At 35.9% G+C, this 13,006-nt stretch overlaps 1 protein-coding gene across 4 annotated transcripts in view; it reads left to right on the forward strand.

The window, feature by feature from the left end:
* The window catches only part of LOC126825380 (non-neuronal cytoplasmic intermediate filament protein), a 191,938-nt gene extending 179,200 nt beyond the window's left edge, over nt 1–12,738 (forward strand). For all 4 annotated transcript variants that reach the window (XM_050554987.2, XM_050554986.2, XM_050554990.2 and 1 more), the window contains one exon: nt 9,485–12,738. Coding sequence is in view for 3 of the 4 variants with exons in the window: in XM_050554986.2 (XP_050410943.1) it covers nt 9,485–9,637 (153 nt within the window). In the remaining variant the exon portion in view is untranslated. The remainder of the gene's footprint in view (nt 1–9,484) is intronic.
* Nucleotides 12,739–13,006: the final 268 nt, after the last annotated feature.

The raw sequence follows: 13,006 nt of genomic DNA on the forward strand, positions 1-13,006 counted from the left end.
CAGCATTTCGTCTACTTCGGAAATATCCATAGTTTCCAATTCTTTGATGTCATTTTCTTCAACTGTAGACAGATTATCCAAAAAATCATCCCCAATAACTTCAAAATTGATTATAGGTTCTGCCATTTTTTTTTGTGCAAAATTGGTGGTTGCCAAGTATTGAGGTCATTACAGTTTGACGTCATTCTGGATTTGACGTCATTCTGGAAAAAGTAGTCCCTGTCCAAGCCATTGAATACAACTATAGGTTATTCAATGGCTGTATTCAATGATATTTGCTTGTATTTGTATGTAGTTATAGAATAAACAAACCTAACCAATAGTGGTGTATATCATTCAATAGTCACAGTTTTAACACCTTAGTGACAAAACACCTACTTAATGACTACTGCCTGATTACTAACAATTTTAACTAACTAATACACATTATGTATATAAACTGATGACTTTGATCTATTAGTGTTGTATATTTTCATTTATAACAGTTATTTGTTGCTTAGTCAACAATATCAACGTTACAGTGTATGGTATATCAAGGTTGGGAATGAACCTTCCAGAGGCCACAATTTTGATCCAATTTTGATGAAACTTGACATACATGTTTATAACCCAAAGATCTGGATTCCTTGTGATATTCGCGAGCCCTCGTATGCAAATAGTGTAAATATATGGTATATCAAGGTTGTGGACCATAATGATGGTTGAGTTCGAATTTCGTGAAAATCGAACTGAAAATGACTGCTCCTTGCATGCAAATTGCGTACACGTATGTAATACAAAGGTTGTGGACCCTACATATTCCTGAAGCAATGGCCTGAGAAATCCCTCTCTGGCCATTGCTGGATTGGCTTCTGTTATTTGAGCTTTTGAGGGAATGTGTCTATTCTCCCCGTTAAATCAAATCTATCCCAAGTACAGCAACATGACAGCCCTTTGTTTAATCTGGGGTCTTCCCTAAAACTTTGGACAGTGATTTAAGGTATTAATAACGATGACAGTATTGTTCGTCTCCAATCAGTATTGTTGTCCCCCGCCTTTCGAAGAAAGCAGGGGACTATTAAAATGGGTTCGTCCGTCTGTCTGTCCGTCTGTCTGTCCGTCACACTTTTTGGGACACAATAACTCTCTTCCTAATTGAGCTAGAATGTTCAAACTTGGTGTATGTGTTTATTAGGTCAATGCCTTGATGGAGTTCGAAGATGAGCATTTTCCGCTTAGGGTAAGCAGAGATAAGCAATTTGATTGGTTGATGCTTTGGGACACGATAACTCTCTTCCTAATTGGGCTAGAATGTTCAAACTTGGTGTATGTGTTGATTAGGTCAATGCCTTGATGGAGTTCGAAGATGAGCATTTTCCGCTTAGGGTAAGCAGAGATAAGCAATTTGATTGGTTGATGCTTTGGGACACGATAACTTTTAATTGAGCTAGAATGTTCAAACTTGGTGTATGTGTTTATTAGGTCAATGCCTTGATGGAGTTCGAAGATGAGCATTTTCCGCTTAGGGTAAGCAGAGATAAGCAATTTGATTGGTTGATACTTTGGGGCACGATAACTCTCTTCCTAATTGAGCTAGAATGTTCAAACTTGGTGTATGTGTTGATTAGGTCAATGCCTTGATGGAGTTCGAAGATGAGCATTTTCCTCTTAGGGTAAGCAGAGATAAGCAATTTGATTGGTTGATGCTTTGGGACACGATAACTTTAGTTCTAATTAAGTGAGATTGATGAAACTTGGTGTATAGTTTCATTACAGTAATACCTTGACTAAGTTTGATAATGAGCATTTTCTGCTCAGGGTAAGCAGAGCGATACGCAATTTGATTGGTCGAGACTTTGGAAAACAATAACTCTCCTACTTTGATTGTCCCCCGCCTTTCGAAGAAAGCAGGGAACTATTAAAATGGGTTCGTCCGTCTGTCTGTTTGTCTGTCTGTCCGTTCCGCTTATTTGTGATAAATTTATATGTGTCCTCTAATTATTTTCCTATTTCGGCGGGGGACATCAGCCTCACTGTTGGCTTGTTTACATTGTATTTGTTTTTCTGCAATATTCTGCTATGCACTGGTTAATTGGGCATAATAAAATCGTGAGTCATGACGTAACGTTATGTAAACATATTTGGTCCAATTTGAAGCTCAATTTAAAGCATAATGATATTGTTACACAGTTAGCTATTGGTTGGAACAGAAATTTGCTTCCTTTATAGCAGTGTTAAGTGGGATTAGGTATAGAGGTCACAATTTTTGTTTGATTTTGATAAAGCTTAAAATATATCTTTATATCCCAAAGATCTCAGTCCCTGTAGCCGAAGGTCTATGATGCGGTGGTAGGTCAAAATATCAAAATGGTTTTATGCACAGCTCGACATCTTCTATCGATATAAGAAATAAATTCTCTGTCACCTGACCTAGTTGTCCGATAAAACATTAAAGTTGATACCTTTTATACGCCCACATTTTTATGTGGACATATATTGTCGTCGCCTCTGTCTGTCCAGACGTTTGTCCGTCCACAATTTGTTTGTGGACACTCGACAGGTAACAATTTTGACGAAACTTGAAATATAGGTTTATCTCCAAAAGATCTCGATTCCTTTCGATATTGGCATGTATCGGATCGAAACTTCACGGATTATGGCCCCTGATTGTACGCATAATCCTATTTTTAGCTTGTTTATACGCTAGAGGTCCCAATTTTCATCTGATTTTGATGAAACGTAAAATTCATGTTTATAACCCAAAGATCTTGGTTTCTTTCGATATTTGTGCATATCGGATTGTAAATTCCTGAATTATGGCCCCTGATTGTACAAAAAATCTTGTTTTTAGCATGTGGTCCCTCTAGAGGTCACAATTGTTATCTGATTTAAAAAAACGTTTGAATATATCATTGTTACACTATAATGATGGTTGAGTCCGAATTTTGTGAAAATCAGAGCAAAACTGTCGGACATAATGGCCGCCCCTCGTATGCAAATAGTGTAAACATCTGGTATATCAAGGTTGTGGACCCCCAAGAGGTCACAATTTTATTCCGATTTTGATGAAACTTGAAATACATGTTTATAACCAACAGATCTTGGTTCTTTTCGATATTTGCGCATATCGGATCGTAACTTCCTGAATTATGGCCCTTGATTGAACAAAATTTAGAGGTCACAATTTTTATACGATTGAAAAAAACGTGTGAATATATCACTGTTACACACTAAGATCTTTGTTCCTTTTGATTATCGCGCATATCCGAATATAACTTCCTGGATTATGGCCCCTGATTGTTCAAAAAATCGCATTTTTAGCATGCGGATTCTCTAGAGGTCACAATTTTTTTTTTGCTGAATTATGGCCCTTGATTGTACAAAATTTAGAGGTCACAATTTTTATACGATTGAAAAAAAACGTGTGAATATATCACTGTTACACACTAAGATCTTTGTTCCTTTTGATTATCGCGCATATCCGAATGTAACTTCCTGGATTATGGCCCCTGATTGTTCGAAAAATCGCATTTTTAGCATGCAGATTCTCTAGAGGTCACAATTTTTTTTTTGCACTTTTTAAAAACTGATAAAATATATCACCATTTCACCATAATGAAGTTTGAATTCAAATTTCGGGAAATTTGAAATGAAACTGCCCAACAAAATGGCTGCTCTTTGTATGCAAATTATGTAAAAGTATGTAATACAAAGGTTGTGGACCCTCTAGAGGTCACAATTTTTTATCCGATTTTGATGAAACTTGAAATGTATGTTTATAACCCAAAGATCTCAGTTCCTTTCGATATTCGCGCATATCGGACCATATCTTCCTGGATAATGGCTCCTGATTGTACAAAAAATCACATTATTTTTTTTAGCTCATTCTCTGTCCATTTCATGCAAAATGTGGGCATATCTTGCATGGCAACTGCTGATTTATTTTTTTGAAGATAGATATGAGAGGTGAAAATAGCTCTCTAATCCGGTCTACACAGGTTTTTGAGTGAATCCTGCTCTATTCTTAATGTAACAATGGTGTGCAATGAAATGGAATCAACAAAGTCTAATAAAGTTCAAATGAGCCATAAGCCGTGGGGTGAAAACATAGACTTACAACACATAATTGAAAACGCATCAGGTTTGACTAGGAATAGATAATGAGTGTAATATTGAATCAACTCATTAATAAACTACGTTCACATCATATTATTGTCTAAACAAGTTCAAATGAGCAACAACCCGTGGTATGAAAAACTAAAGACGCCTGAGGTTTGACCTTTAGTCAATAAGGAGTGTAATACCACATAACACAATGTTTACAATTTTAAGTGTATCTAATGAATTGCATCATACACTCACATATATCTTCATACATGTAGTGTAGCAATTTAGGAAAATTCAATAAACACAGAGAAAAAAATCATTATTGACAATGTAACGAAAATAAGAATGGATACGATATGAGAAGTTGTCTAAAAGTTAGTGGTTCCAAAGTCAAGGTGGTTCCAAGTCAAAAACACTGCACCCACAGAGAAAAAAAAATCATTATTGACAATGTAACGAAAATAAGAATGGATGTGATATGAGAAGTTGTCTAAAAGTTAGTGGTGCCAAGTCATGAAGACCGCGCCCACAACAAAACCACTATTATTCTGGAAAGTGGTCAATTTATGGTGAAACCTAACAGAGAAAAGAGAGGTAAAAACAACCAATTTTATGATGCTGATATTTGATGAAAAATATGATGGATACGGATTACTTAAATTTATGATACAGATACCAAAGTCAAATGTGGCTCATGGTACTACCTGCTCAAAAGGGAAAAGGATGCAAAAAGCATCAAACTTTCTAATAATAGATAGTAAGAGAAGAGAGTCTTCATTGATAAAGGTTGAATATAGATGCTATGGGAAAACACCCTAAAAGAACAAATAATGATAATCACTCGTTTACAAGTAGCAGTGCAAATCGTAGGTTTAGTGAAAGCAATAATTAGTTGTTATAGCAGCTTGTCGTGGATATGAGAGATAAGACTAAATGCAAATTATTTCAGACTTTCTTCATTTGACCCATATAGAGAACAGTGTATTGAGTTTAGTTTGCAACTCAGAACACCATTCTCTATTGGGTAAACCAAAAAGCAGTAATTTTCTATAATGTGAACTCTAATATTCTGCTATAAAATCGATAATTTAAAGGTTTCATCCTTTTGGAATATTCCATTTGAGACCCAGGCTGTAGCGTTGGACAGCACATCACCTTTCCATCTAGAATCGAGAAATCAAGATAAAATATTCCACTTCGTAAAGAAATCAGCTCCCATTCGGTTCTCAAACATTTTTTGCTATGTGATGTGCTAAAAGGTGGCCCTTATGGTCTTAGAACACTTTTTCAACTGTATGAAGTCATTTTCTTGCTTATATCTGGGAAATGTACCACATTTTATGGCCATGAATGAAGAAAAAACAAATTTTATGTGGCCATCAAAGAGACTAGTTTTGCTCGAGCGGGTTTACAATTGCTACCAGCAAGTGCAGGCGATTGATTTGGTAGAGAAAGCTGGCTTACCCTGAATGAAAGTACCGTAATTGGACATTTCATAGAGAATCTGCACACCCCCCCCTCCCCCCCCATTGACGACGGCAGCAATTTTTTAACACCGTACTGTATGAAAATATAAGTTTATTGAAATTTAAAGAGTTTTATTAATGCTGTTCGCCTGTTGACGTTGAATATTGTTGTGTTTGCTTTTTAATTTTATCGGCAGCGTTGATAAGAAAAAAAACCTGGTCATTTATTTTATCAAATTTAAAAAAAAAAAAAATATATACTAGCGGAATTTATAAGATTTTTTAAAAATTTGATACATAACACCGCTTATGTTTTATTATTATTATTATTTAATTATTATTATTATTATACCTGAAGAGAATGTCTTATTAGGTGAACTTGGAACATGCCCTTACCGCGAAACAATGGAAGGTAGGCCTACTACAGCGATCGAGAGTGCAGGTAAAATACTTCCGACATGTCGTCATTCGTAAGACTTTTTTATACGCGCATTTAAAACAATTGCTGCATGAGACGTAATTAGAGATTAACAAGTCTATAGACTTTTCATCTGTGAAAGATTTTGCTCTGGAAAACCCCCGACCAACTTTCCTATACTTAAATGGACTGGTTACTCTAATAGTAAATTGATACTGCTAATAAAGCTTGTTAAGAACAACCATAATATGGTATCTGAAGATATTTTGTTCCTCACCTGTGAAGGGAGCATTCCCCATCAACATTTTAAGGACATTTTATGCGATTTTATTGGCGATTTTTAGACCTGTAATTTTGGAATTTACCTTCCGGAAATACGTCAGAATGCACCAAATTGAATCTAATTTATCGAATTTTTCGGAGGGAGGGCCCCCAGTCCCCCCGTTATGTTTAGCGCCTTAGGCTCTTGTGGCGGTGGGCTACGCCAACCGCATTTAGTTAATCAATTATCCAACCTAGACCCCCCCCCTGCACAAAATCCTGGAGCGCCTGTTGTGTGTGTGTTTTTGGTTCACATATAGGCTGCAGTTCTTAACTGATCATCTTAACCCTTTCATTGCGTCTACCTGGTAGTACCGGGTATAATAAAATGTTGTTAAAATGCACGTACCCAGTATTACCGGGTACTCAGTATGGCCCTCGCTAAAATTAGCACCGTAGCTGCAAGTGCCTTCTATTGTATTTTCTATGCACTAGAACAAATTTCCACGTGTTTCAAAGCGGCAAACCGTAAAATGGCGGAGTGCATAGTGACAACGCAGACGATGCAATCTCGGCTATGTCGTCAATGGCATCTTCGCTGACCAAGACAGTGTGGACAATTTCGAGGCGGGTACTGATACACATAATTCGTTTCCAGTTAGTTGATAATAATAGTAGTCAGGACAGTGATTGGTAGTATGAAGTGCGTGATTTGTTGCGCAATCTTCCGCCTATGGCTATGCATGATGAACAAGCCCAGTGTGAACGTAATAGCCCTATGTAGTTTGTCTTTAGTAGATTCTGATAATAATGCTGGCCTGCTGGATCGTATAAAACGAAGGCAATTCCTGAGTCCCGAACGTGTAGATCTATTGACTGACTATATTGATAATGATATTGGACTTGAGGATGAAAGTGAAAGTAAAAACAAGGTATTGCAATCCGCATGTGGTCATGGCAGCGGGAGACGTGTTGTGCGTGTTCGTGGTGGCATTGCTCATGGCTGCTATTGATATTTTTGTTCATTTTATATATCTTTATCAAAATCCAGTGAAAAAAACAATATCCCATAAGTATTTCATGGAGAAAAATTCGTTTTCGTGTTAGCTTTAGTGAGAAATGAAAAATCCAAAATGGCCGCCATGACGTCACATGACTTCATGATTATGCAAATTTCCAAAATTCTATTATTTTCTCTTAGCCCAACATCATGCCCATCCAAACACACAAAAATAATTTTCATAAAAGCTTCCATGAGTACTGTTTGGCATTTAGTTCCAAACCCACTTTTTTCCTCAATGGATTTACGTCTAGCATTGAAAGGGTTAAAACTTTACATACTTATTCCTTTTACCCTAAGTCTAAGGATGATCCCTATTGTTTTTGGTGTATGCCCAACCCCCACGGCCATTTTCTTTTTGTGTGTCTGTGTTTCACCTACAGGCCACAATTCTTAAGTGATCATCTTGAAACTTTACATACTTAATCCTCCTAAGGATGGTCCCTGTTATTTTCGGTGCATGCCTGACCCCCAGGGGCAGAGCAACGTTCATATCTTGTATGTGTTTTTCGTCTACAGCCCGCATTTCTTAACATATCATCTTGCAACTTTGAGTAGTTATTCCTTATGCCCTAAGGAACATCCCTATTGTTTGTGGTGCATGCCCAATCCCCAGGGGCAGAGCCACAGCGATTTTCTTTTGGTGTGTCGCCTACAGGCCACAATTCTTAATCGATTGTCTTGAAAACTTTTCATACTTATTCCTTATGCCCTAAGGATGACCTCTATTATATTTCGTGCATGCCCGACCCCCTGGAATAGATCCTTTCAAGACTTGGCATACCTATTCCTTATGGGGGGTTGGATGGCCAAATGTTAAGCATGTGCGTGCTGTATCATATGGCCTGACATTGAGTCAACTGGCGTGGTTTCGATTACCCAGTTGTACGTGACAAGGAGTAAGGTTCCCTGTCCAACCTCATTGGGTATTCTCCAGTTCCTCCCGTTTCCTCCCACTGCTAAAGACCCCTACGCGCAAGCAAATTATTGAAATAAAATTGAACCATATGTCGAGTGGACGTTAAACCACAATTCTCTCTCACACCTATTCTTTATACCCTATTGTTTTTTGGTGAATGTCTGACCTCCAGGGACAGAGCCACACCCATGTTTTCTTTGTGTGTCTGTGTATTGCCTACAGGCCACAATTTTTAATGTTTCATCTTGGAAATTGGCATATATATTCCTTATTAAGGACGGCAACTTTTGATTTGGGTGCATGTTCCGAACCCCAGGGGAAGGGCCATGTCCTGTGTTTAACGCCCGAAGGCCACAATTCTGAATGGATTATCTTGGAACTTGGTATACACTAAGGACGGCATATATTGATCTTGGTGCATGATTCCCCGCCAACCTTTGGGCGCTGCCACACCCACTTTTTGTTAATAATTTGTCTGTAAATGATATATATATAGGCTGCAATTATTAACAGATTTGGATCCAATTCGAAATAATCCATCATAAGAGTTGTACCACGCCCAATTTTTGTGTTTTATGTGTAAAGGCTGGAATTCAGAATTAATAATCTTAGAACTTGGCATATTTATTTCTATAAGGATAGCAACTATTTATTTTGGTACATGGACCCCCCCCCCCCATGTGTGTGTGGTACCACACCTACTTTTTTGTCTGTAAATACTCTACAGGTTGCAATACTTAACAGATTTTATTCAAATTCAGCATATCAATCATTTCAATAACAGGGTGCTGGTACCTATTTATATTGTTCCAAATCCAACTCCCAGGGGCAGGGCCACACCCAATTTTTGTATTCATCATCTACAAGTTGCAATTCTGAATGGATCATCTGGGAACTTTGCATATTTATTCATTATACCCCAAAGACAGCAACTATTTATTTTGGTGCATGCCCTGACCCCCCGAGGGTGGGGGAGGTCTCACACCCACTTTTTTGTTAATATTTAGTCTCTAAATTTGGCAAAACAAACCCTAGCCTAGCCATCTTTGCCTCTTGTCATATTACAGTGTCATTGCAGCTATTTCATTTTTCATTCTCTTCATTTTAAAAAGTACCATATCAATGAAAGCAGGAATGTGGATGTATATTGCAGCGTTAGTGATGCTGTAGTTAACTATTATTATAGCAAGAACTGTCAGCTCTTTGTATAAACTTTACATATTGCCTCTTTAAGCTTGTTACATGCATGTTAAAATGTGTTTCAATATTTCCAGGTAAACAATGGTGAATGTAAAACAAGCCTACCACCCAGTGCGTTCATGCAGCCTAAAACTCGTTTTTTAACTGGAATAGTCCAGGTTCAATCACAGCACCACTCAGACTTTCTTCCGCCTATGCCACGACCTCCACTGAACTCTGTGTGGTAGAAAATCTCACTAATTTATATACTGATAATTTGAAAACCAAACACATTGTTTGTTAGATTATTTGATGATATCTGTTATTTCTATATACATTCAATTTATTTATATTGTTGAATTTGGTAGTGAATAAAGATTCATGTACTGTATATTCAAATTCTTTTGAAATTTAAGAAATTAAAATAAATTTGTTTTCAAATGTTTGACAACGAACCAGTGAATAAACCTTATTTGTTGTATAAATTTTTCTCATTTGAGGAGTTATTAGTTGTATTTTGTATTTATTATACATAAAATAGACAATTCATAAAATTTGAAATGTCTTTGATGCATTACATCCAAAATAATTAAATTTTGCAATGGTCAACACACGTATTCAACAATTAATGAAATATAATTTTTTGTACATTGGAATTAATGAAATATAATTTAAAACAAGTTTTGAATTATTTTTATGTATATTTTTGTGATTATTTTGTTATATGTCTCTAAACTGTGATATTTTTATTATTATGGTTAAGAACTTTTAATAGTTTATATTTTTTTACATACATTTATAAATTTTGTTTGTGGACAATCCCGCATATCGGACCGTAACTTGAGTTCGAATTTCATGAAAATCTGACCAAAATAGTGTAAAAGTATGTAATACCAAGGTTCTGGACCCTCTAAAGGTCACAATTTTCATCTGATTTTGATGAAACTTGAAATGAATGTTTATATCCCACAGGTTTTGGTTCCTTTCAATATTCGTGCATATCAGATCATACCCTCCTAAAATATGGCCCTTGAATGTACGAAAAATCGCTATTTTTTGTGCCCCACCTTTCGAAGAAAGCGGGGGACTATTAAAATGTGTGTCTGTCCGTCCGTCACATTTTTTGGGACATAATAACGTTCCTTCTAATTGAGCTAGAATGTTCAAACTTGGTGTAGGTGTTTATTTGGTAAATTTCTTGATGGAGTACAAAGGATAAGCAGAGATATTCAATTTGATTTGTTGATGCTTTGTGACACGAGAACTTTAGTTCTAATTAAGTGAAAGTGATGAAGCAATTTGATTGGTTGATGCTTTGGGATACGATAACTTTGGTTCTAATTAGGTGACAGTGATGAGACTTGGTGTATAGTTTCATCACATCAATATCTTAACTAAGTTTGATTATGAGAGCATTTTCAGCTCGGGCAAAGTGATTAACAATATGATTGGTAAAGACTTTAATTCTAATTGAGTGATAGTGGTGAAACTTCGTGTATAGTTTTATTACATCAATACAAGGTTCGATGCTGAGAAATTTCTGCTTAGGCAAAGTAGAGACTTCAATCTGATTGGTCGAGAGTTTGGAACACAATAACTCTCCTTCTAATTGAGGTAGATTGTTCAAAATTGGTGTAGGTGTCTATTACGTGAATGCCTTGACATGTGCATGTGCATTTTCCACTTTATAAGCAGAGATGAACAATTTGATTGGTTGAGACTTTGGAACAGGATAACTTTGGTTCTAATTGGGTGAGAGCGATGAAATTCTGAGTATAGATTCATTATATCAATTCATTGACTAAGTTCGATGATGAGAATTTTCTACTTGGGCTCAGTAGCGAAATGCAATTTGATTGGTCAAGACTTTGGAACATAACAATTGAGGTATAGAGTTCAATGATTAATATTTCCCATTAAAGTATAAAGCTAAGCAGAGCTAAGCTATTTCTTTGGTCGATGCTTTGGGACAAGATAACTTTGATTCCAACTGATGGAAAGTGATGAAACTTAGTGTATAGTTTCACTCACTACCAGGTACTTCAAAACCTGAGTTTGATAGTAAACATTTTATGCTTAGTTAGACTAAGCATAGATAGTCAGTTTGATTACTTGATACTTTTGAAAAAGATAAATGTACAATTAATTAATGTGTCAAATGTTTTTTGTAGGGGATTATGGCGGGGGACATCAGCCTCACTGTTGGCTTGTTTAGCTTGTGGTCCCTATCATATAGAGGTCACATTTTTTATCTAATTTTAAAAATCATTTATATTTCATTGCAGGGTTCGAATTTCTTAAAAATGGCCGCTTTTTGAATGCAAATTGTGTAAAAGTATGTAATACCAAGTTGTGGAACCTCTAGGTCACAATTTTTTGTCCGATTTGGATAAAACTTGAAATGTATGTTTATATCTCAAAGAACTCAGTTCCTTTCAATATTCGCGCATATTAGACCATAACTTCCCGGATTATGGACTCTGTACGTACGAAAAATTACCTTTTTAGCTTGTGGACATTCTAGATGTTACAATTTTTATCCAATTTTATAAAACGTTTAAATATACTGTATCACCGTTACACCACAAAGAAGGTTGCATTCGAATTTCGTAAAAATCGGAGCAGAATTGCCCAACAAAATGTCCGCTCCTTGAATGCAAATTGTGTAAAAGTATTTAATACCAAGTTGTGGAACCTCTAGGTCACAATTTGTCGTCCGATTTGGATGAAACTTGAAATGTATGTTTATATCTCAAAGAACTCAGTTCCTTTTGATATTCGCGCATATTAGACCAAAACTTCCCGAATTATGGATTCTGATTGTACGAAAAATTACCTTTTTAGCTTGTGGACATTCTAGATGTTACAATTTTTATCCAATTTTATAAAACGTTTAAATATACTGTATCACTGTATCACCGTTACACCACAAAGAAGGTTGCATTCGAATTTCGGGAAAATCAAAACGAAACTGCCTGACAAAATAGCCCCTACTTGTATGCAAAAATAGTGTAGTACTATCAGACTTCCTTGTTGTGTTTGTTCTCTTGGTGATTGTAATATGTAACACTACAGGTTAAATGGTTCCTACAACTTTATTGTTAAGCTAAAAATGTGATTTTTCATACAATCACATTAGGGGGTCATAATCCAGGTAGTTATGGTCTGCTGATATGCGGCAAAATTAAAAGGAACCAAGATCTTTGGCATATAAACATATATAGGCTAAAATGTAATTTATGAGGAAAAAAAAAAATAAAACACAACTTATATGTACACATCTTTATGTAAAATCTATATTTTTGTCCTATTTCATACTTATTGGTTAGAATAAATACCTCTCTATAAATTGTTGTCTTTTATGAAGAAATGTAAAGGTCCTGCCTGTATATAATAGAAGTAAAGTCTACAACTAAGCAGTAATAATTGAAAATGCCTCTGCTCTGAGAAAAAAAGCCCCATAAGAATGTATTATAGCTGCAAACATTGATATTTTATTCAAATGAGTCTGATTTTTAATGTTTTTAAAATTATGATATTTGATTCCAATCAAAAAATAGAATTAACCCATGCGAGCATACAGATACCAAAAAATGGTTTCTAACTTGTATGGTTGC

Source organism: Patella vulgata, chromosome 6 (genome assembly GCF_932274485.2).
Source record: "Patella vulgata chromosome 6, xgPatVulg1.2, whole genome shotgun sequence".
Lineage (NCBI taxonomy): Eukaryota > Metazoa > Mollusca > Gastropoda > Patellidae > Patella > Patella vulgata.